The sequence below is a fragment of the Pimephales promelas genome, chromosome 16 (assembly GCF_988280905.1).
Source record: "Pimephales promelas chromosome 16, fPimPro1.hap1.1, whole genome shotgun sequence".
NCBI classification, from domain to species: domain Eukaryota; kingdom Metazoa; phylum Chordata; class Actinopteri; order Cypriniformes; family Leuciscidae; genus Pimephales; species Pimephales promelas.
Genome location: NC_142784.1, coordinates 17,813,814 through 17,838,786, shown reverse-complemented (window position 1 = coordinate 17,838,786; position 24,973 = coordinate 17,813,814). Strand labels below are relative to the sequence as shown.

At 36.9% G+C, this 24,973-nt stretch overlaps 1 protein-coding gene across 5 annotated transcripts in view; it reads left to right on the top strand.

Moving 5' to 3' along the window:
• The window catches only part of frya (FRY microtubule binding protein a), a 65,797-nt gene that overhangs the window by 33,949 nt on the left and 6,875 nt on the right, over nt 1–24,973 (top strand). For 3 of the 5 annotated variants that reach the window (XM_039670712.2, XM_039670714.2, XM_039670713.2), the window contains exons 29-56: nt 1,011–1,165; nt 1,381–1,480; nt 1,584–1,755; nt 3,362–3,618; nt 3,704–3,850; nt 3,988–4,156; nt 4,772–4,862; nt 5,147–5,229; nt 5,694–5,844; nt 7,044–7,147; nt 7,635–7,817; nt 9,513–9,714; nt 11,147–11,268; nt 11,689–11,876; nt 11,953–12,044; nt 13,166–13,761; nt 13,880–13,977; nt 14,085–14,255; nt 14,363–14,503; nt 15,535–15,714; nt 17,124–17,291; nt 17,476–17,550; nt 18,324–18,494; nt 20,023–20,226; nt 22,742–22,885; nt 23,799–23,962; nt 24,064–24,304; nt 24,687–24,836. In XM_039670712.2, the coding sequence (XP_039526646.2) occupies nt 1,011–1,165; nt 1,381–1,480; nt 1,584–1,755; nt 3,362–3,618; nt 3,704–3,850; nt 3,988–4,156; nt 4,772–4,862; nt 5,147–5,229; nt 5,694–5,844; nt 7,044–7,147; nt 7,635–7,817; nt 9,513–9,714; nt 11,147–11,268; nt 11,689–11,876; nt 11,953–12,044; nt 13,166–13,761; nt 13,880–13,977; nt 14,085–14,255; nt 14,363–14,503; nt 15,535–15,714; nt 17,124–17,291; nt 17,476–17,550; nt 18,324–18,494; nt 20,023–20,226; nt 22,742–22,885; nt 23,799–23,962; nt 24,064–24,304; nt 24,687–24,836 (4,719 nt within the window). Of the gene's footprint in view, nt 1–1,010; nt 1,166–1,380; nt 1,481–1,583; nt 1,756–3,361; nt 3,619–3,703; nt 3,851–3,987; nt 4,157–4,771; nt 4,863–5,146; nt 5,230–5,693; nt 5,845–7,043; nt 7,148–7,634; nt 7,818–9,512; nt 9,715–10,375; nt 10,454–11,146; nt 11,269–11,688; nt 11,877–11,952; nt 12,045–13,165; nt 13,762–13,879; nt 13,978–14,084; nt 14,256–14,362; nt 14,504–15,534; nt 15,715–17,123; nt 17,292–17,475; nt 17,551–18,323; nt 18,495–20,022; nt 20,227–22,741; nt 22,886–23,798; nt 23,963–24,063; nt 24,305–24,686; nt 24,837–24,973 lie in introns of all 5 variants that reach the window. The other 2 variants (XM_089121118.1, XM_089121117.1) reach the window with 1 other exon arrangement.

The following is a 24,973-nucleotide window of genomic DNA, read 5'->3' as shown; positions in this document are numbered from 1 at the left end:
TTTAAATGAATACCAAGATTTCATTTATTTGATAAAAAGTACAGGAAAAACTGTAATATTCTGAAATATTATTACATTTTAAAATAACTGTTCTCTATTTTAATATATTTTAAAGTATATTTTATTCCTGTTATGGCAAAACTTGAATTTTCAGTAGCCATTATTACATTCTTCAGTGTCACATGCTCTTTCAGAAATCATTCTGATATGCTTATTTAATGCTTAAGAAAGATTTCTTATCAATTATTATCAATGTTGAAAACAGCTTTGCTGCTTAATAGTTTTTTGGAAAACAGGATTATTTGATAAATAGTTTAAAGGAACAGCATTTATTTGTTTTTAACATTATAAATGTATTCACTGTCACTTTACTGACCTCAAACATTTTAATAGTTGTGTGTATCATTGGAAACAGTGAACTTGGTGATTTAAATGTGATTTATTATTCATGCAATTTCATGCATAATATTAATCATGCAATTTAGGGTTTATATAAATATATAGACGTATAAATACATCTATATTGGCATACAGTGGTTTAACTCGTCTTACAGTCGGAATAAGTGGCACATCCCTTCCAAAACTAGCAAACCAGGCCAGTTTGACCCAAATGATTTGGCCAACTAAGACCAGAATCAGCTTAGACTGTTTTAAGGTGTTTCTGACACACTTTTACATGGAAACATCCTGAAAAATCCTTCTGAAACCATATGGCAGCTTGTTTAGTTTTAAATGGTCTTTATCTGGTGGAAGCTGGTCATTAGCCAGTCCAACTTGGTCTATGATGGTTTACGTACTAGTCATACAGTTTGACTTCTGTACCAACTAGCAAAGCAAAGGTCAAGCTGGTTAGCACTGGTAAAACTAAGCTAAGCTCAGATACTGTTGACCACCATGGTCAAGATGGTCAACCAGTAACCTTGTTTCTCCACCAGCAAAGGTGGTTTTGAATCACCAATCACTTCAATAGATAACAAATGTGATCCTCTGATCTGATCTGATCTCCTCAGGTGCATCAGCTGGGCTGTGAGGTGGTGGTTCTTCTGCTGGAACTTAACCCAGATCAGGTGAATTTGTTTAACTGGGCCGTGGACCGATGTTACACCGGCTCCTGCCAGCTGGCCTCTGGTTGCTTCAAAGCCATTGCCACTGTCTGTGGTAGCAGGTATGCTAGTATGCTAATAGTTCATTTTTCAGTCTTCAAATGTTTACTTTTGCCAGATTTCCCACAGCAGATAAAAACCCCGTTCAGTAGAGCTTTGGTGGCGTTCTTTCTCATGATTTGTTTACATATTTAGTGTCAAGACTAGATGTATCTTTGGAATGAAGCCCCTCATTCAGATATTTAGCAAAACCAATCCTTTTTGTTTTCCTTCATAGAAACTACTCCAGCGATATTGTGACTCTGCTGAATCTTGTTCTCTTCAAAGCGTCCGACACCAACAGGGAGATCTACGAGATCGCTATGCAATTAATGCAGGTCAGAGAGAGAACGTTCTCTGCCAAAGAAGTGTTACAATAATAAATGGTGTGTTTGTTTGCTAATCTGTTTATATGCTTGTCTGTGTTTTCTGGTTAAGTAGATTCTGGAGGCCATGTTGTCTGTGTATTCTAAGAGGATTGTGGAACAGAAAAGTGGTGCTATCCTGTATGGGACACACGGGCCTCTTCCTCCTCTCTACAGTCTCTCTGTTACCCAGCTTTCTAAGCAACTTGCCAGGATGTACCCTGAACTTACCCTGCCCCTTTTCTCAGGTACAAAAAGGAAGGATAAAGATGGCTGTTAATGACACTCTTATTGCTGAAAACCCTTAAAACCATAAACTCTCAACTGCAAAATGTGATCTTAAAGGAATTATTTATGGTTTGAATACAGCTTAAGCTCTATCGACAGGATCTGTGGCACTGTATTATTTAAATATTATTTATATACTACTGTAGTATTTAAAATGAATACTATACTATACTAGCCTGGATACCAGCCGAACTTAGCTCCACCCACAACATTTGAGGATGGGAAGTTTGACTTGGACGTGAAGCAAGTATGCCCGAACCAGAGCTGTTCGGACCAATCAAATTGTCAGGGCGGGCTTTATACAATGATGGACAGATGATCAACTGTAATCATCCACGTCACCAAAGAGCGCTTGGGATGAATTTGTTTACAACAAAGAATGGCTGCCGCTGGAGAATTTAGATGTGTAGATTTAGCCATCGCGACTGTTATAGAAGATGTAGACAGCGCTTTCATTTTAAAAGAGGAACAGAGAACCGTAATCTAAGCATTTGTCGATCGGAAAGATGTTTTTGCCGTCCTTCCTATTGAAACGCCCCATGATCACAGCACAATGGAGCAGTATCAGACTCGCATTCTGGCTTGAATCTGAGTATGACGACGTCAGGCTAATACTATACTACTATAGTATTTAAAATTGACTTTTTGCTTTGTAATTTCAACTTTTATTTCTAGTTCAAGTTTTATTAATTTTTTTTTGTACTGTTGTCATTTTTTATTATTTTTATATTCATTTTTATTTCAGTTTTACTTATAATGCTTACTTATAATTTTAGTACTTTAAATTAAACTTATTATATTTAAGTTACTTGCCAAGGCAACAGTCTAGTTTTCATTTAAGTAATGAAACGTTCATCTATTTTATTTCACATTTATTTTAATTAATTAAAATGATTTTGAATAGTTTTAGTTTTAGTTAAGGATAACAACTCCTGTGGCATGCTGTCGATTATCAGAGAAAAATAATTTTAAATAATTTCCATTTAAAATATGCAGTTTTCACATTGTTTCTAAAATATAACCATACTTCTTAAAGATTATACTTATAATTGAAGGAGAAATATGTAAAGTTATAATCTTTGTGACTGTGTTAATCTGGCTAACCTGCATAAAGATACCAGGAAATGAAATATTGTTAAAAATTATTAAAAAAAATATTATCTGTAAAATATTGTACATGAACCTGGAGCAAACTTCCCCACCTAGAAAAGTAATTCCACCTCAACTGTACAACTTTCATAATATATTTTATATAATATTTCACACAGATTTTAACAACTATCAAATATTTGGTAGTGAAAAATTCATAAAAGTAGAACTATAGTCATCATATTTCTGCACATATACCTCTCCAGTACAGTTACACCATAGTCTTTCATTGTAAGTAAATTATTGCATTTTTTCCGTTTAAACACATTTTTCCTTTCTGGACCTTAAAGTGCATTTAACCTGGAATATTCCTTTAGCCAACAGCAAAATTTACCCAAACATGTAGAAACATCATTGATATCTAATCTATGAATATGTATTTATAAAGCTCTGTCTTTTTGTATCTCTCATCTCCAGAGGTGAGTCAGAGGTTTCCCACCACTCACCCAAACGGGCGTCAGGTAATGCTGACCTACCTGCTCCCTTGGCTCAGTAACATTGAGCTGGTGGATGGAGGTCTGCTGCCCACAGTCTCGAATTCAAACAGCCCTGGGGACAACAGGAAGGGATACGGTCACAACACCTCAGCACCTCACCTGCTCCGCGGCACAGGCTGGGGGTCAATGCAGGCCTCTTCTCTGGTCCTAAACAACCTCATGTTCATGACCGCAAAAGTATGACAGTGAATCCATGTAACTTTAGTCTTTGCTAATCTTAAAAATCTACAGCATCTTGAATTGTGTGTCTCTGTGTGTCTAGTATGGTGACGATGTCCCAGGTGCAGAAATGGAGAATGCTTGGAACGCTCTCGTCAGTAATGAACGGTGGACTAATAACCTGCGCACCACCCTGCAATTCCTCATCAGCTTATGTGGAGTCAGCAGCGACACCTCTCTCCTGCCGCATGTAACCCCTACATTTATTTATTTCATTATTTTTTGATTTGATGTCAAGATTTTATTGATAAAGCGGGTCATTTTATTAAAGAATGGAAGCTAGGTTGTCAAGTTTGAGCATGTGGACTGTCCTCTGTTTATACTCAGATAAAGAAGGTGGTGATCTATCTGTGTCGCAACAACACCGTTCAAACCATGGAGGAGCTGCTTTATGAACTCCAGCAGACCGATCCTGTGAACCCTGTTGTGGTGCACTGTGACAATCCTCCATTTTATCGCTTTTCAGCCACAAGCAAAATTACCACCACCACTTCCGGTATGCATGCTAGATGATTATAAACATCTACAATATGTCACTCACCATAAAGAGAATTTGTGTATATATACACTACTGTTCAAATGTTTGGGGTCAGTAAGTTTTTTTTTTTTTTAAAGCAAGTAATACTTTTATTCTGAAAAGAAAAGATGCATCAAATTGATCAAACGTAACATTCAAGACAATTATTTCTATTTCAAATAAATGCTCTTTTTAAAGAATTCATAAAAGAATCCTGAAAAAAAAGTGCATCACAGAGGACCAAATCAGAATATTTAAATGATTTCTGAAGCAACACGTGACACTGAAGACTGGAGTGAAGGCTGCTGAAATCACAGGAATAATTTTTTTTTTTTTAAATTGTAAATATAGTTTCAATATTACTGTATTACGATATTTTTAATCAAATAAATGCTTGGTGAGCATAAAAGACGCCTTCCAAAAATATTTTTTAAAAAACTTTTCAACCCCAAACTTTTGAACAATACTGTATTCTGAATATCACTGAATTGTATATATACATTAAGGCAAACAAGTAACAAGGTGAAATAGGGATCATGTGTTGATACTGTATATCACATGACACATTCTGTATTAATAAATATGTCTCTAAAGGTCCACCTTCCAATTGCAAAACATTAGTGTGTGGCCAGGAAAACATCCCTGACACGGATAACTCACCAATCACAAAGGAATGTGATGACAGGTATGTCCCACAAACCACACGATGTACATGTATGCATAAGACTCTTTTCCCTGTTCACGTTTAATGATTGTTTGATGTTAAACCCAATGAGCATTACAAACATAAGGTTAAAGCTCATACCTTTATCTAAAGCGTCTTGCCATACATTTTCCCCTGGAGCAAGCTAAGGTTAACTGCCTTGATCAAGTAAAAAATGATTTTGCATGTTTAAATTTGATTCTGCAACTGCATCATACAGTATAAATCAGATACATATGCATACTTTGTTTTTCTGTCCACCAAAGGCTGAGCAACATCTTGCGAGCGCATAACCGCCTGGAGTCTCGGTACAGCAGCAGTTCTGGAGGTTCCTACGACGAGGAAAAGAGTGAGTTAAGTTCATAACCCTACTGAGGGACCATAACAGTTCAGGAATGATTGATATTTATTGTATGCAATGGAGGATCTTCTGAGCAAAGTTAAGTTAAATTTCTTGAAGTCTAAATTGGGATGATTCCCCTTTGGCCATAAATGTCGAGACAGTTCTGGCCCAAGGGCGTTAAATATTATTAAAAATAACTTTGTTTTGTCTGTAGACCATCTCATTTCTTTCTTGAATTTGAGATATTTCTGATAGGCGGCTCAGGTAATACATTTCAGCTTGGGATAGCTTAAGCTTAATGGTTTTTGAGCATGATTGCATTACGCATGAGGTTTGACAGTTGTGGAGTTTGTCTGTTAACATACCACTCATACTTTGAGGGTAAAATGTTTTATTAAAAGTCACACAGATGAAAGGCATACCTGTCAGGCATGGCGTGTTGATTTGACTCTTTTTTGCTTTGTCTGCAGGTGAGCCGCTCCCACCATATGCCATGTGGCTTGTAAGTGTGCTGGAAACCAACCAGCCGCTTCCTCTTCCCATGCCAGTAAATGGAGGATGTTGGGCACCGCTGGTCGATTATCTACCCGAAACTGTCACTCCACGAGGACCCCTTCACAGGTCAAGCTTCCGGAGTATTTTATTTTATTTTATTATTCATTTTTTATTAGTTTTACTATTTTTATTATTTATTATTCATTTTTTTTATTTATTATTCATTTTTTTTATTATTATTATTAGTAGTAGTAGTAGTTTTTATTAATTAATTTATTTAGTGTTTTATTTATTTATTTATTACTATTAGTATTATTTTTAAGCAGTTTTCATAATTTGAAAGTTTAACCATAAACTTTATACTTGGAGGAGGAGAAATGTCTGTGAAAATTATAAGGTATATAGTCACAGTTACCGTTTAATGACATTGTTGTCGTCTTGTCGTTAGTCATGGGGAAAAAAGGTTGCCAGTGACAATGTTTTTTTTTTATCGATTTTACTATCAACATCAACAGTAGTTATAACAAAGCTTTCAATTCATGCTGTGACCATGTAAATCTGGTAAACCTGCACAAATATACCAGGAAATGACGTTACATGGATACCTGAAGCAAACGTCACCCACAGAAAATGTTATGTAGAGAAGTAATTCCACCTTAGCCAGACAATGTCATATCCTGCTTTATAACAAATATCACATTTCTAATTGAAGAATCTAACAAAATATGATCGTAATATTTCTGCATGTTAAAATTTCCAGCTATAGATTTCTATCGTAAGTGATAAATAGTGATAGTTGCATTTTTATGATTTATTCATTTACGTTAAGCAGTCATTAAGTTACAAAACTAACGCTATACTCTCTACTTCTTCATATTATGTAACAACCTTTAGTCACTGTTAACGTTTAGTCAGTCACCCAGTCTAAATTTACACACTGTCTTTTAAAGCACTGTAACTTGACTCAGTTTAATTTAATCTTTCATCAAACACAATTCTTATCAGTCCTGAAGAGTATATAATCCTGGAATCTTGAAGCATATCACTCTGCATTTATCAGACGGATGGAAAATAGTTGATCAGACGCTGCAGTGCTGTCGCCAGAGCCCCTTTGACCGTTTTAACGTCTACGTAGAAACTATGATAACAATGCCCATCGTCAATGTAATGACAAAACCAACATAGTTCCTTTTAAGATTTTTTTGTCACTCGGTCACAGCTGTGAATACAGTATGTTCTGTTCTTTTTGAAAGGTCATTTCTGGTATGTGTTTTTTTTTGTGTGTGTTCATTTACTGAAAGAGCAGTGTGTTTTGTCTGGTTCAGGTGTAACATAGCTGTGATCTTCATGACGGAGCTGGTGGTGGATCATAGCGTGAAGGAGGACTGGGCCCTACACCTCCCTCTACTGTTGCATGCCTGTTTCCTGGGTCAGTAGAGCCTCTGTGTTGAGTTCTCATCACAATGCAGGACATTTGGTCAGGGATATTAGACCCTAGATTAAGGCTGCAATGCAGAAGTCAGGTGTGCTCAGATGAAAATAATAATACGTGGTATTTATATCCAAAATGGATTTAATTTTGTCATATCTTTTTGTACTTTTAAAACTAATCTCATCTGAACCATTGCATCCCTGAATGTGTCTTAAAACTATAACTATGTGGCTTGCTATGAGAACAATGTTGTCAGTACAAGCAGTATAAAGGATGTGAAATCTATCCCTGTCGATTGAGATCTTTATTAATTTCAAATCAAAATAAGATTTTGGTGTTAGACTCAAAAAGAAAAACCCAAAGAAAAAATAATTTCTTGAAACAGATATTCCCTCTTAACCCACAACCCCCCATGGCCCTAAACAATACTGAATGAATGCAAGTACAAATGTAAACATTTAGAATGGCTCTTTTTTTTTTTTAGGTATGGACCACTTCCGCCCAGAGGTGTTTGAACACTGTAAGAGGCTCCTCTTGCACCTTCTCATCTCATTATCTTGCAACAACAATTTCAGCGTTATTGCCTCCGTTCTGCTAAACACCAGAGATGCAAACAGCAACAAGAGCCTGACCTTCAAACCCATCTACCAGCCTGAGTTCTACACAGGTAGTAGACCTAACATTCAAAACATGTCAGGAAAATTTCTTTTAAATGTTTGTTTTTATTTATTATATTTCATACATCAGTATTTTATGTTTTTTATTGAACAAAAAATATATTGCTTTAAATGGTAGAGTCAGAATTTGGCGTAAACAGAATGAGAACATGAATCCACGATGCCTTGTTACCACTGTGCAGGCTGGTGGTGGTGGTGTAATGGTGTTGTGCATGTTTTCTTGGCATACTTTAGGCCCCTTAGTGCCAATTGGGCATCGTTTAAATGCCATGGCCTACCTGAGCATTGTTTCAGACCATGTCCATCCCTTAATAGCCACCATTACCCATCCTTGAACATGACAATGAGTTCACTGTACTAAAATGGCCCCCACAGTCACCAGATCTCAACCCAATAGAGCATCTTTGGGATGTGGTGGAACGGGAGCTTCGTGCACTAGATGTGCATCCCACAAATCTCCATCAATTGCAAGATTCTATCCTATCAATATGGGCCAACATTTCAACATTTCTAAAGAATGAATCAATGCCACGTAGAATTAAGGCAGTTTTGTGGGGTCAAACACAGTATTAGTAATCAACATATACAACATTTTATATATTACAAAATGTAACATTAAGATCAGTAACATTATAAAAGTTATTCTTACCATTACTTTATCAAAATCAGCACGTGCATCACAACACAGAGGCTTACATTGTATAAAATGTGTTAAAAATCATTCTACATTTCGAAAAGCATGGATATTAGTGCCAGGGGTCAGAAGACAGTGAACGTGATTTCACCAAGTGCAACATGTTCCTGGATCAACATTCCAATCAGATGTACGGGACAAGGTGTTTCTACATCAGTGTTATTCACCTGATTTCCATCTGATTTTTGGGGATAACTTATGGGTAGGGATAGGGTTAGGACTAAATTTTCAGACTGGAATTTGTTGATCCAGGAACATGTTTTACTTGGTAAATCACTGTGATTGAATAGAAGAGATTGTATACTAAACGTTTTCCTGGAAAGTATTGATCATGTTTAAGCGTTCACAAGCCATTTATCAAAAAGGATACATACAACTTAGATAAGTTCAAATAAGTACTTAGAAACTACTTGACCTTGAAATTATGAATACTTTGCAAAGTACTACATTGTATTAAATATTGTGAAATTCGGCTGTCAACAAGACAAATTTAGCAACTTTGCATGAATCCTGTTTATCACACTGGCCTTTGTATTTGACACATAGCTTTGGAGAATGCAGTCATGTTGAAATCCTGTAGAGGGGTGGAGGGTAAGAATTCTTATCTGTGCAAGAACAACTTCTGGAAGTGTGGCCAAAAACAATTATATGTACACAGATCATCTAAACGTCTGATTAGAGCATTCCTATGCACTATTTTTATCTTCTCGCTCCAAAGGGGACCATCTGCCGTGCCCAGGGGAGACTGGTTTGCACCAGAAGGGAGTCTCACTGTTGTCATGCTGTTAAAGCATGTCTAGGCAAAGTCAATATGATGCTGATCCGATGTCAGTCACCAGCATCTGCTGTCATAACAGCATTGTTCTTTAATGTCTGTGATTTGGCTCATTTAGGAATGTCATCACCCTGTTTGTTTGACTTGCCTAAAATCATTTAAAATGTAGGTTCGTCTTTTAAAACCTTTTTCACTCACCCTACGTGTGGTGTTCAGGTGGTGTGGACTTCCTGCGGAATGGCCAGGCATCTCCAGTGCCAGATTCGGGCCTCAGTTCCTCCTCTACCTCGTCCAGCCTGAGCCTCGGAGGCAGCAGCTCTAACCTGCCTCATCTGACCCAGGAAGAGGTGGAGCAAATGGAGAGCAGCACTGAAGATGATGAGAAGAGCAGCAAACTCGTTGAGTTTCTCACTACCAGGTATACAAACCTAGAATTATTTTGTGATGTTTACACTACCGTTCAAGGACAGTACTTTTTGTTGTATTTAAATTGATCATTTATAATGTTACAAAAGATTTGTGCTTAAAATAAATACTGTTATTTTGAGCTTTCTATTTATCAAAGAATCCTGAAAAAAAATGCACCATGGTTTCCACAAAATTTTTTTTTTTTTTTACATTGATATCATGTCATCATGTGACACTGAAGACTGGAGTAATGATGCTGAAAATACAGCTTTGCCAGCAATAAAATATAAAATATACTTTAAAATATATAAACAATGAGAACAGTTGTTTAAATTGTAATGATATTTCACAGTATTTCTGTTTTTATTGTATTTTTGATTCAATAAATGCTGCCTTGGTGAGCATAAGAGACTCCTTTCAAAGACATTAAAAAATATTACTGACTTTTAATTGGTTAAAGTGTGATAGGCTGATAAATGTTGGAATATTTATTTTATTATATTGAAATTACAGTATGTGAAATCCACATAATAAAGTGTTTAATTATTAAATACATTTTAAAATTGGCCAAATAGTCTCCATGCAGGCTCCGCTGTTAAATGAATCTGAGTTCTTTTTAGTTTATCTTCACTGTTACTAAAATGAAAGGTCATTTCATGTGAATATTGCAGAGCTGTTCAGGAACTGATTCAAGAAATGACACATCTGACGCGTCTTACGTCTGACATCACTCAGGATATGACAGACTTGTATGTTGCATGTATTTCATCAGTCTACATCAGAGCAGTTCTCGCCGTGGTGTGGTTTAAACGGGCGTCTGATGTTGGTGCTGGTGTGGGTTCTTTCAGACGGTGTTCACACTGCAGACAATTCCAAACAGTTTTGCAAAAGCCCATTTTTAAAACTGACAGCACTGATATTTACACATGGATAGGCACTGTGTGTTACTTGCAAACAACCAAATGACTTTCTCATGCAATAAAATCTTGCATCAAGCTAGTAGTATTGGGATTATAATTATGGTGCCAACAGACATGGTGAACAGAGAAAAGTTTTGAATTGTACATGATAGTGTGAACAAGTCTACATGTACAGAATGGGGAAACAACTTTTTTATTTTCTTTCACTTGAATATTGTTTCAAACTATTTTTCCGCATACTCTCTAAAAGGTTTCTATCATGTGTGTTTAAAATACCGCAATGGCTGTCTGATTTATTTAGAAAACTATAAGCTCATCTTTAATGCGCCACAATGTTATTTAAGAAACACAAAGCACATTTGCTGGTTCGCAGGGAAATATAATCTTGCAGCCTAGTCCGCCATCTAGTGGCACATTAGTAATAATCAAACATGGCTCTGCTGACAAGGTGAAAGTAGCTTTTCCTGTCATCAACATAATTTATAGTAAGATATTAAAAAGATATTTGCATGGTTTGTTTAGGCCTTTTGGGCCGTTATGGAGCCATGAGGATATCATTCCTAAGAATCAACACTCAAAAAGCACAGAGCAACTTACCAACTTCCTGCGACATGTGATGTCTGTGTTCAAAGAGTCCAAATCAGGTAAGCCACATTTGTCTTTACTCATTCCAGTCTTCATTTACATTACCTGGGTGCAGCTTGTGACGTTTTATTGCTATTTATAATATACAGTACTTGCCAAAATTGATTGTCCAGCCTAGGAACATTTTCTTCACTCTTTACTTAAATATTATTACAAATTGAAAGCATTATGTGAAATTGTACAAATAAGTGCAAAACATTTTTTGACCAGGCTGTCATACAAAGGAAATATGAATGCTGTTGTACACTTTTTTTTTTTTTTGTATAGTAAAATATTTGGCCTTTTTTTGCCAAATAATTAAATCAGATAAATACCTTAAATGAAATACTTTCCTCATATCCTTGTAGGGTCATTAAAAAGAAATAACATGACTTTTGGCTACTACTGAATGTCTGTTTGCATGTTCTGTATGTTTGTAGACATTCGACTGGAGCAGCAGTTGAGTGAAGTGGCGTTGCAGATGGCTCTGTGTAGCTCCTCCAGGCATTACGCTGGACGCTCCTTCCAGGTGTTCAGAGCTCTGCGGCAGCCCCTCTCAGCGCTGGCCGTGTCCGACCTGCTTTCACGCTTGGTGGAGGTGGTCGGGGAGCACGGAGAGGAGGTTCAGGTGAGGTTTGGCCTCCTTAATGACAGTTTTGATAGATTCAATATGTGAATAAACTCACAATGCATCTTCTCCACAGGGTTATGTGATGGAGCTTCTCCTCACTCTTGAGTCAGTCGTGGATAATCTAGCTGAGTGCCTGAAGAACAATGACTTATTTGTCATACTACGGTAAACCTGACACATTCTTTCTTCAAGTTTATTGAAACATTTGACTATTTTTGAATTCTAAAACAAAAACTGTTTGAATATGTGTAACATATGAGTTTCATAATTCATACATCAGACTTTCTGGCTTATATAGTATGATATAGGAGAATATGGAGCTCAACACATTTTATTCAGGGGGCCAAACCAAGCAAAAATATGCAATTTGGTAGTTAGTGACACTTAAATTGCCAAAATGTAAGTTGAAATTCTGGTAGCTTGTTATGCAGAAACATGATGTTTAAAGGGTTAGTTCACCCAAAAATGAAAATTCTGTCAGTATTTACTCACCCTCATGTTGTTCCAAACCCTTATGTGTTTATTTGTTCTGCTGAACACAAAGGAAGATATTTTGAAGAATGTTTTAATCAAACAGATCTCATTCCCCATTGACTACTATAGTATGTATTTTTCCTACTATGGTAGTCAATGGGGAATGAGATCTGTTTGATTAAAATATTCTTCCATATATCTTCCATTGTGTTCAGCAGAACAAATAAACGCACATAGGTTTGGAACAACATGAGGGTGAGTAAATACTGACAGAATTTTCATTTTTGGGTGAACTAACCCTTTAAATATCAGTTGTCATATATCTCTGAGTATTATGTCTTGATAAAATATTAAAATGCTTTATGATCAAAGCTTTGTAGTTTTAATTGTGGGGGACAAAACACATGATGCAGTGAAATACAATGATTGAGAGATGTACAAATAAACATTCCTCAAAAGCCTGATGTGTCATTATTGATACTCACATTTTAACATTATTTTTCTAAAAAAAAATGATATATGCATAATCAAGCAAACGCAAACCCAGGTTACTTCAGTCCAAAAAGTGTTCATGGTGAAATGTTACTAATAACGTTTAACGTCTAACATGTAACATTACCTGAGGCTGTATCGTTTTGCATCTATACTAAAAAAGCTTTTAACTTGCTAAAAAAGTATAAACCCTCAATCAGATGATGTACACTGGGTACAACCGTTTTTTCAGCAAAACTAAAGAGGCTTTATAAATTTGTGTTTCTAATATGTTCCAAGATGCTTTGTTCCCTTTTGGTGATAAATCTGTGTTCCTGCAGGGCATCTTCACCAGATCTTCCATCCAGTGGCAAGTTAACGCTTAACCGTAAGAGCACCAGTCAGCTGGACCTGATTCCAGGCATGACTTCTGAGCGAATACGCCACCAGCGTAGCTACTCCGTACCCAAGCGCTTTGGCGAGGTTGAGCGTTCCTCTGAGGTTCCCCGGAGTGCCACGCTAGACCGCATCCACCATCACCAGAGCAATTTCTCCAAGCTCCAATCCCTGTCCTCATCTTCCTCCAGGGACAATGTGGTCTCCACCGACCCAGCCAACGCCAACCATCCCCGCAACCTGCTAGCCACCATCTTTTGGGCAGTGGTGTCACTCATGGAGTCGGACTTTGAGTTTGAGTACCACATGTCCCTCAGGTTGTTAGGGAAGCTGCTAGGCCACATTTCTTTAGATAAGCAGGAATACAAAGAAAAGCTGGAGAAGATCCAGATCCAGCTAAAATGGAAGGAGTTCTCTGGGCTTCAGCAGCTGCTTCTGAAGGGCTTCACCTCTGCCAACACTACAGAACTTACCTTGGAGCTTTTCAGCCAGCTCACACCCGTCTCACGGCTACCAGTGGTGGACACCTCCCAAGCCATAGGTAGATCTTTTGTTATACAAAAATGAGAAAAATGTCTCATTCAAACATAATTCTCTATTAATCCACCAAGGTTCATGTTAAGTGGGATTATGAAAGCAAATCTGCTATTATCTTTCAGGTTTCCCATTGAATGTGCTCTGCCTCATCCCCCATCTTGTGTTACACTTTGACTCACCTACTCAATTCTGTAAGGACGTGGCTGAGAGAATTTCCCAGGTCTGTTCCTGTGATTCTGACCTTAAATCACACTACACAATTTTATACTTCAGAATCAGAATCTACAGCACATTTGTTTACTGAAAATCACTCATTTTGATTGACAGATTTGCCTTGAGGAAAAGAACTCCAAGCTGTCCAACCTTGCCCATGTGATGACACTGTATAAAACACACTCTTATACCCGAGACTGCTTCTCCTGGGTCAATGTGGTGTGCCGCTACCTACATGAAGCCTTCAGCGACAGCACACTCAGCATGGTTACTTACATGTCAGAGGTAGGAAGCAAATAAAAGTGAATTATATAAAAAAAAATCTATCCTGTTTATAAGACAAGAATTTTGGGAAACTTTACTTTATAATACTTTCTGTGTTTTGTAAACAGTTGTTGGAGAAAGGATTACCCAGCATGCAACAAACTCTTCTGCAAATCATCTACAGTCTACTGAGTCACATGGACCTGAGTGGCATTCAAGCCAAACTCTTCAACATGGAGGTTCTAACAACCATAGAGAAGTTTGTTCAGGTGTGACACCTCTAATTTATCACATACGCAATTTACTGATGATTTTTAGTTTTTGTAACTTAAAATGTTTTTTAAAATTTAGTCATTTGGTAAATGCTTTTATCCACATACAATGTAGTGTTATATGTGCAATTATAGAAAAATACTATTGTTTTTATTGATCAATATTATAGCTTTTATGTTTTATGAATTTTAATAATGTAATTTCTTTTTTACATTTTCTGTTTAGCTTGAATTCTTTATTTATCTATTTAGTTTCTATTTTAGCTTGATCTATTTCAGTTTGACTCATTTTAGTACTTACACAAACTTTTTTTTCAATTTCAGTTAGTTGGCAAGGAATCATATACAGTATATATATATATATATATATATATATATATATATATATATATATATATATATATATATATTATTCAGCTAATATTTATTTTTGACTTTTTGATCTTTATTTCAATAAATGAAAAGAATTTTAATAGTTTTACTTCAAAATACAGTGCATTTGACCAGTTTGTGTGTTTTCTGAGAATCAAATATTTATTGTGGGTGCTTCTAAAATTAGTCTCTATGATTACATTTAACTGGTTCATATCATCTAGCCTAAATAAATGTACTTATTGCATAATAGTGTTTTATAGAGTTTCTACTGTAAAACTTTAAGTCTTACATCCTTGGTAAAGCCACTAGTTTTCCATCTCTCAACCTTTCATTCAAAGGGAGAAAAAAAATATAGAGAAAAAAAAAAACACAACCTTGTGCCAGGGCTATAAATCCAAAGGCACACCCAGCAGCACTCTATAAACAGTCAGTCCTATTGGCTGCTGTCCACATTACTGAGGCCTTCAGTGTGGCCTCACAGCAAAGACGCTCCTCTGAACTTCTCTCGCCGCGCTCATGTGTTTATCTCGGCAGAAGAAGAGACGGCTACTGCTCGTGAAGATGGATTGACTGTATGTAATGCTTTGGGAGGTGAGCATGTTTTGTCCTGAAGGAATAACTAAGCTGTTTTGTGTTTGTTTCTGTGACTTTAGACTGCACACTGGAAGGAAGCCTTGAACATATTAAAGCTGGTGGTCTCCCGCTCGGCTAGTCTGGTTTCGCCTTCGTCCCCGCTGAGTAACGCATCTTCTGTGGATGTCAGGCGTGTGTGGGACACACCCTCCAAAGCCTTGCCTGGAAAGACCCTTGACTTTCACTTTGACATTTCAGAGGTATGACATTTCTGTCTGTCCTTCTTTATTGTCATTATACAGTACAAGTCAAAAGTTTGGCTGAATTAATTTGTGTCATGATCTGTAAAACCATAAGACTTATCCTTCAAAGCTTGAAATTAGTTTTGTAGCAACCAAAAAGTACTTAGCATGCATATCAATACCGTTTATAAATCATACCAAGATGCACCTCATAAAGTTGGTTGTGCAGGACTGGATTCTTGGAAAAGGGTGGTGACTTTGAAGGAGCTATATATATATAGCTATATATATATATAGCTATATATATATATTTCATCACAATATAATTTCCTTTTATAGTTCCATTATTTCATATTTTTTCTCTGTCTTATCATAATAATAAAAATTAAAAAAAGAGTTATTTAATAGTAATTATTATTATTACTTCAATTTATTTAGTGCTTTTAATTGCTCACGCTCTTAAAGTGGTGTACAATAGACGAAAAAACACTAAATAATATTTTTATTGTTAAATGTTATTCATTTTATCATTTTAAAAATGATTATATAGAATTCGAAAGGTGTTCTTTTGAGTGGTGATGTACGTTGATGGCGTATGATGTAAGTTAGTGAAGTGAGAGTTGGTACAGTATATAGGTGGTAAAAGTGAGTCATTCCAGCAAATCACCAAATACTGGCATCCTCTCTGGGTTTGTCCACATTTTCCAAGGTGGAGCTGTGCAGATTTTTTTTCATGTTGTTTCTCTTTTGTATTAGACTTCTCCTTTAATATTATTTTACTGTAACAGTTTTAATGCAAACTCTGAAGGTTCGGTCTTCTGTTTGAAACTGGATGGAAATATCAAAGGCCTGGTCTCATTAAAGTGTGGGAACCAAACAGGGAGCTATTTGTGTAATACATGAATTCCAGGAAATGATGTCACTCCGGCTCTGGCGTTTTGCATCCCGAGCGGCGAGGGCTGGACAGCCCTTCCAAAGTCTAAAAGCAGACTCCTCTGCCCTCTGTCAAATACCTCCGGGACACATTTTGCCTCTTGCAAGTGGGCGAGACAGTTGGAAAAAAACCTCAGTTCTGACAGGGAACTCAAAACAAGCTTGATCCCATCCCAGCAGAAAGGATTTCACAGGAATTAAGGGCAGGTGAATTCAATAAGGAAATCCTGAAATTCCCACAAGCTTTGTTTGGCTTGCTTTGTTGAAGTTCTCTTTTTCGAGACACAGAGGAGCAGGACTATTGAGAAAAGACATCCACTTTTTCTGAATTGGTTCTGAATTGTTGGTGGGGATCTGAGGCAACTTGAAGTCATCAAAAGGATTGCTCTGAAATAAAGACTCATGGGCCGAGGGCCACAATATTAGGATGTGAAAAGAAAAGAGCAGACGTGATATCTCTGAGCTTAAATGGTGCGTTTGTGTGTGTGTTTTAGACACCGGTGATTGGCCGGCGGTATGACGAGCTTCACGGTTCCCCGAGGCAAGATGGGAAGAATGGAGGAGTTGCCGTGACACGCAGTACCTCCTCTACATCTTCGGGCTCTTATCAAAACAACCACGTGCTGGTGCCTGTCAGCTGGAAACGACCCCAGTCCTCACAGGTGAGCACGCTCATTGTTTGCTGAAGAACAGTGCATAAATACTTATATATTCCCTATGTTTTTTTTATTATTTTATTTAATTAGTTTAAATGTAATTGTTTTTATTTTCTATTTAATTGTATATATTTATTATGTTCATTATTTTCAATACATTTATTTTTGTGTAATTTATCTCCCAATTTAGAAACGGACTCGTGAGAAGTTGGTGAATGTGTTAACTTTGTGTGGCCAAGAAGTTGGACTCACCAAAAACCCATCTGTAAGTGTAATAAATGATATCCACCCAGTATTAAATGTTAGAAAACATGTTTGAACCCAGATCACAAACAATCATTGAAACAATGTTGAGTCAATGTTGATGTGGCAATGCTAATTCCATTGAATTAATGTTACAAAGTGATGTTGGTTTAAAATCACTTTTGCACTCACAATTAATGTTGTAACAATGTTGCGATTTCAACAAAAAGCAATGCTAATGTCATTGAATCAACGTTATGAAGTGATGAATTATTGTATTTCATTAGATTCAGTAACAATATGTCAAAAAATAACAAGAAAATAATCAGAAACAAGCAAGCAAAACAAAGTAACAGATAAATAATAAGATAGATGCACCATTGTTTGAAAACCATCATGTATGTCAGGTGGTTCAACAAACAAGACTTCGACATAAGATGCAACTGTGTTTTCTCTCTACTGAGAAAGCATCAGTTAAACTACCGAGAAATGCATTTTCAACAGTTTTGGCCACCCCTAAACCAAGCCCCCAGTGGATTAGAGCAAATCAGGTAAAGTGGTTGAAAATGCCCGACTAATTGAGAAAGTGTTCTGCAGAGATACATACCTGCATGATCTTGTGGTCATCAACTACAAATCACTGTTAGTTAAATGCAATGTCCAATGTCTCCACCCATGTGAAAAGTTAAATGCTGATCCAACACACTTTAAAAATTTAAATGTCAATCTCAACCAAAATTAACATTGTATCAATGTCACCGTGTTATAGTTCTCATACTGAAGCACTTCCTACAGGTGATTTTCTCATCCTGTGGGGAACTGGACCTAATCGAGCACCAGCCCAGTCAGGTGTCCTCTGAGGACGGCACACGGGACACAGAAAACATGGATGACACCACTTCTGAACAGCAGTTTCGTGTATTCAGGGACTTTGACTTCCTGGACGTAGAACTGGAAGATGGAGAGGTGAGAACAAATTTGAAAAAATTCAACCAAATCATTCCCTCTTGCTTGTGAAGACTTTCACATCCAAATGACTTGGGTCGAACTTAGTTTTTGACTGCAGTAAAGTGGATCTTTGGGGAAAGCAATGCTATGCTTTAAACTTTTAAAAAGCGTTAGTCAGAGTTAAACTATTGTGCTGTTTGCTCAATACAACTGTAACTTTCTTTAACTCTTTGTAATACAATCTCCTCTCCTTGTCTATGTCTGTGCCATCAAGGAGATGCAGGTAAGCCCAGGAATCCTCCAGTGTTGTGCTGTGTGCAGTGGGACAAGGCCATATTGTGATGCATGTCCATAATACTGCCTAGAAACTTAATGTTGTGTTGCATTACAAAAACAAATGATTTTGACCATTTCCTCACCACATGTGCAAATGTTCCCACAGAATTGTTTATTTATTTTTTATTTTAATTTTTTTATTAATTATTTCTTTACAACACACTTAAAAAGTTTGAGTCAGTAAGTCCTGTTTCTCTTTTTTTTATACAGTGCATTCATAATATACCTGTAACTCACAATGTCAAATTAGTGTAAATGAATACTTTTTTCAGCAAGGATACTACTTATGATAATTACATAAAAAAACAGTTTAAATTGGAATAATATTTCACAATATTACTGATTTTGCTGTATTTTTTTTTTTTTTAATCAAATAAGTGCAGCCTTAGTGAGCATGAGACTTTTTTTACAAATGTTACTGACCCCAAACTTTTGATTGATAGTGTATTTGAGAAACTTTAAGAATTAACTGGTGGGTAACATCTCAAAAAAATGTTGTCCCCCCTCATGCAGTTTTATTAGATTTCAACATGTCTGCATTTTAACAGCTTGGCTGTCTTATGAAATCATTAAAGTCGGTGCATTGAGGTCATTCTGCAAATTTGCTGAGGCTGCAATGCCGCAGAGACACTTAAAAGGGCAGATTCAGCCTTATAAATTTGAAGAGTTTTATTTCACGGCTATTTATGAAGCCATCATATTTTCATTCCAAATTTAGATGTAAAAGTATTTGTCAAGTATGATTTTAAAAGAAAGTAATTAAAAATGACTGTGCAGAGAAAGTATACTCCTAACTTTGTGCATTTACGTTCAGTGTTTAAGTGAGCTGCCAACCGCTGAACTGGATCTGTGTAGGAATGTAAATGTTGACTCTTGACTCTGATGTCAAGGCATGTGGCTGCAGTGATAACTTGAGCCTCTTCCAAAGGAAATGGCTTTCAGGCACTTTATTACTTACTTTCCTGGTACACAAATGTGTTCCTGTATTGCTGTTTCACTAGTGTTTTAATCCTGTATATATGTATATATATATATATATATATATATATATATATATATATATATATATATGGCCTTATAACAAACTCACCGACTGAGCACATTCACATATAGAGCATGCTGTAGCCTATGACTGTCCATTTTGAAATATGTTTTTGCACAAAATACCTATTCAGAAGACTCTTTATTTCTCCCACTCTTTCTCTGACAGGGTGAGACAGTTGACAGCTTTAACTGGGGTGTGCGTAGGCGTTCCATTGACAGTCTGGACCAGGCTGAAGCCCACCCAATGGAGGAGGACAGCCAGCTCTCAGGAAGTTCACCAAGCTTGTTTCCAATCGTCCATGATGATTCTGACGAGTCTTCTGAGGAAGAGTCTCTTACAGCCAGCCAGATCCTCACAGCCTCACAGCTAGTAATGTTGAATTTGTTTTTCCTACATAGTTTTAATCTTTCAACAATATCTCTATTCTGGTCTTGTGGTTCACCGGCACAAGGGTGGGATAAAGTCTCTCACATGAGATCACAGCATTAGCATACTGCAATGATCCCATCAATTCCCGATGGACAAAATTAAGCTATTTCACTAAGATATAGGAAAGAAAAGACTATCGCAACTTCCGTTTTGTTCCGACTTCAAATGAATATTCAGTGGAAAATAATGTAGGGAGGATTTTATCCTTAGGATTTTGTCCATTTTTTGTCTATAATACGGTGTTCGGGAGAGCTCAATGCACTCCAACTAAAGAAAACATAAGCAAATAGAAAAAACACAAACAAATTAAGAAAACATCTTCATCAGTTTGACAACACACGTGCTGCAAATACTCACAACGCAACCAAATAAAGAAATGCTGCAAATACTCATGACGCAACAAAATACAGAAACACGCTGCAAATACTCACGATGCAGCAAATACTCATGACACAACCAAATTCAGAAACACGCTGCAAATACTCACGACAAAACCAAATAAAGAAAAACACTGCAAATACTCAAGACACAACCAAATACAGAAACACTCTGCAAATATTCATGACGTAACCCAATACAGAAAAAAATTGCAAATTATCATGACAAAACCAAATACAGCAACACACTGTAAATACTCACAACGCAACTAAATATAGAAACATGCTGCAAATACTCACTACGCAACTAAATACAGAAACATGCTGCAAATACTCACTACGCAACCAAATCCAGAAACACTGCAAATATTCACGACGTAACCCAATACAGAAACATGTAGCAAATTATCATGACACAACCAAATAAAAAAACACTCTGCAAATACTCACAATGCAACTAAATACAGAAACACACTGCAAATACTCACTTTGCAACCAAATACAGAAACACACCGTAAATACTCACGACACAACCAAATATAGAAACACGCTGCAAATATTTCCAGTGCAACTACGTAAATACAGAAACACACCGTAAATACTCACGACACAACCAAATATAGAAACACGCTGCAAATATTTCCAATGCAACTACGTAAATACAGAAACACACCGTAAATACTCACAACGCAACCAAATATAGAAACATGCTGCAAATACTCACTACGCAACCAAATACAGAAACACTGCAAATATTCTTGACGTAACCCAATACAGAAACATGTAGCAAATTATCATGACACAACCAAATAAAAAAACACTCTGCAAATACTCACAATGCAGCTAAATACAGAAACACACTGCAAATACTCACTTTGCAACCAAATACAGAAACACACCGTAAATACTCACGACACAACCAAATATAGAAACACGCTGCAAATATTTCCAGTGCAACTACGTAAATACAGAAACACACCGTAAATACTCACAACGCAACCAAATATAGAAACATGCTGCAAATACTCACTACGCAACCAAATACAGAAACACTGCAAATATTCACGACGTAACCCAATACAGAAACATGTTGCAAATTATCATGACACAACCAAATAAAAAAACACTCTGCAAATACTCACAATGCAACTAAATACAGAAACACACTGCAAATACTCACGACACAACCAAATATAGAAACACGCTGCAAATATTCACTGTGCAACTAAATACAGAAAAACACTGCAAAAACTCACTACTCAACCAAATACAGAAACATGTTGCAAATGATCATGACACAGCCAAATACATAAAAACACTGCAAATACTCACGACACAACCAAATACAGAAACATGTTGCAAATTATCATGACACAACCAAATATAGAAACATTCTGTAAATACTCACAATGAAACTAAATACAGAAACACAATGCAAATACTCACTTTGCAACCAAATACAGAAACACACCGTAAATACTCACGACACAACCAAATATAGAAACACACTGCAAATACTCACTTTGCAACCAAATACAGAAACACTCAGCAAATATTCATGACATAACCCAATACAGAAACATGTTGCAAATTATCATAATACAACCAAATACAGAAACACACTGTAAATACTCACGACACAACCAAATATAGAAACACACTGCAAATACTCACAACACAACCCAATACAGAAACACACTGGAAATACTCTCTCAACACAACCAAAAACAGAAACGTGCAGCAAATACTCAAAATGCATATACGATCAGGATGTTAAAATAAACCAAAAACTCAGGTCATTGACAACACCACTGAAAAGTACACACTGACCAATACGCAGTCCCAGCCAGGTTAATCACTTGTTGGGCTCCCTTTGAAACATTTCTGAGCTATTTGCAGCATGTTTCTATATTTGGTTGCATTGTGAGTATTTGCAGCACATGTGTTGTCAAACTGATGAAGATGTTTTCTTAATTTGCTGGTGTTTTTTCTATGTTCTATTTTCTTCAGTTGCAATGCATTGAGCTCTCTCGGCCACTGTCCTATAAAGTCTAAATAATCTCTATTTCTCTTTTCAGAATGTCAGCTTGTCTCCTACTGAGGAATTAAACCCAATGGACTCCCCGCCTATCTCCTTTGACAACACTCAAGCTGACCCAATTCCTCTTTCCACCCCAACACCCAGCTTTGAAAACTCACTACCCGAGGGCTCAAACCATCGGGTGAATAAGAGCTTCAAAATGGCTGACCTTTGGGGGCAGACACATTCTTACTCATGCCGTACCTCTGTCCTAGAGTTTTTCCATTAACATGGCTGAAAAAGAATAATATCTTTCTGTGCTTGCTTTATCTGTATGGCTCTGCTTTTAGCATTAATTGATTTTAGGTAGTAGTTGGGTGACACTCTTTTTCGATTGCAGGCTTCTTTATTTTTTTGAATGGGGCATTAGATTAATGTGCAAAGTAGAATAGAGTTGCAAGTACTTCTTGCTCTTCAAAAGCTCCCTGTTTCTATCTGCTAATCATTTCTCCGCTAACTGTTTTTCGTCTCTGAGGCCTACCACAGTCTCAGAGAGAGGCTCGTGATGAGCCACTAGAGCAATGTGTATGGCTTCTCTCTGGGTGGCAAGGCTGTAACATCACTCACATGCTAAATGCTAGGGGTGCAAATAAAGAGAGTCTACCCATTGCTTGTGGCCATAAACATGAGACCAGACCAATCAGGTGTTGGTCCTTTTTTGTAAAGGTCTCTCAATATATCTGAATCTGACATTATTGGGAAAAAAAAAAAAAAAAAACACTCACACACACTAAAAAGAGAACCAATTCGGCATGAAGAGTTTTAGTTTTGAAAGGTCAGTGAAATTTATCTGTAAAATTGTTTTGTTGTTTTGAATCATTTTATTTTATTACTGTTTACTGTATTTTGGCCAAGATCACCATTATTTCATCTTACCGTTTAGACTGAGAAAGTTAGCCACATAATCTATTTTTTTTTAAATAATATTTATATTTATAAAATAATATCTTTTGTTGCCACAGCTTTTTTTCCCTGTAACTAATCTGTAATGCATTTGCATTGGTCATAAATGCTTTATACTTATAAGATTTTCTTACTTCCTGTCCAAAAACTAGGCTGAGGATTCAGCTGAAGAAGAGGAAGCCATTGTTAATGAGAACGATATCTCGCTCTGCATTTGTGAGTCGCCGCCTACCTGCAGTTGTTCTGACATCCTAACAGGCGACACACCACAAAGTGAAGACAACTGCTTTATTGATGAGATAAGCCGTGTACCCAGGTACTATGTGAGGTTCAAACTCTCAACGTGAATAATTCTGTTTCAGTCTTGGTAGAAAAGTCTGGAAAAGTCCAACTGACCACATAATTAACTTCCTCCAGTGGGTTTGGAGACCAGCTCAGCTCTATGGCACAGGCAGAGGAGGAAAAGGAAGAGTTGTTGCTAGAGTCCCGTTCCTCCCCTCCGCCTTCTCCATTTTTCTCTGCCATTCTGGCCGCCTTCCAACCAACTGTGTGTGATGATGCAGAGGAGGCTTGGCGCAATCATCTCAACCAGCTGGTGGCCGACTCGGATGGTTCATGTGCAGTTTATACCTTCCAAGTCTTCACCTCACTTTTTCAGGTAACCCATAAGGCCAATTCACACCGCACAGACAAAACACCAAAAAACACGGTTGTTGGGTATTGCCTGATCAGTGTGTTACCCCTGTTGGCGTTTGGGGTTTGTTTTCACCTGACTGACCATGTTCAGTCAGTGTTTACAATTTATGCTGATATACATAATATAATATACATACTGTAAATGAATAATTGATGTGGTGCATCTTAATAGTGGCAAGAGCTGTTTTTTGTTGGCTGTTTTCTTGATCTTGATTTCTTTTTTTTTTTACTAAGTAGTGCCAACATTTTTGAAGACATACTACGTCTTTGATAGTAATTTATTGATGCTGTCAGCATGCTGGTGTGGGGCTGATTAAACAGGATAGGTTGTTTCTGACCTCCAGAGTATACAGACCAAGTTCTGCACCTTGACATGTGACGCTGCTGGTTACCTTGGCGATGGCCTTCGTGGAATTGGAGCGAAGTTTGTAAGGTCGTCCCAGATGCTGACATCCTGCTCTGAATGTCCCACATTGTTTGTCGATGCAGACACTGTGAGTTTATCGTTTATATATTGTATGTGCATGCTATGTACAGAATACAAATCAATTAAGTGCCAGCCTTAGTGTTTTGTACACTTTCACCCACAATTTGTATATGTGTGCATGCCATTTTGTAAAACAAAATGTAT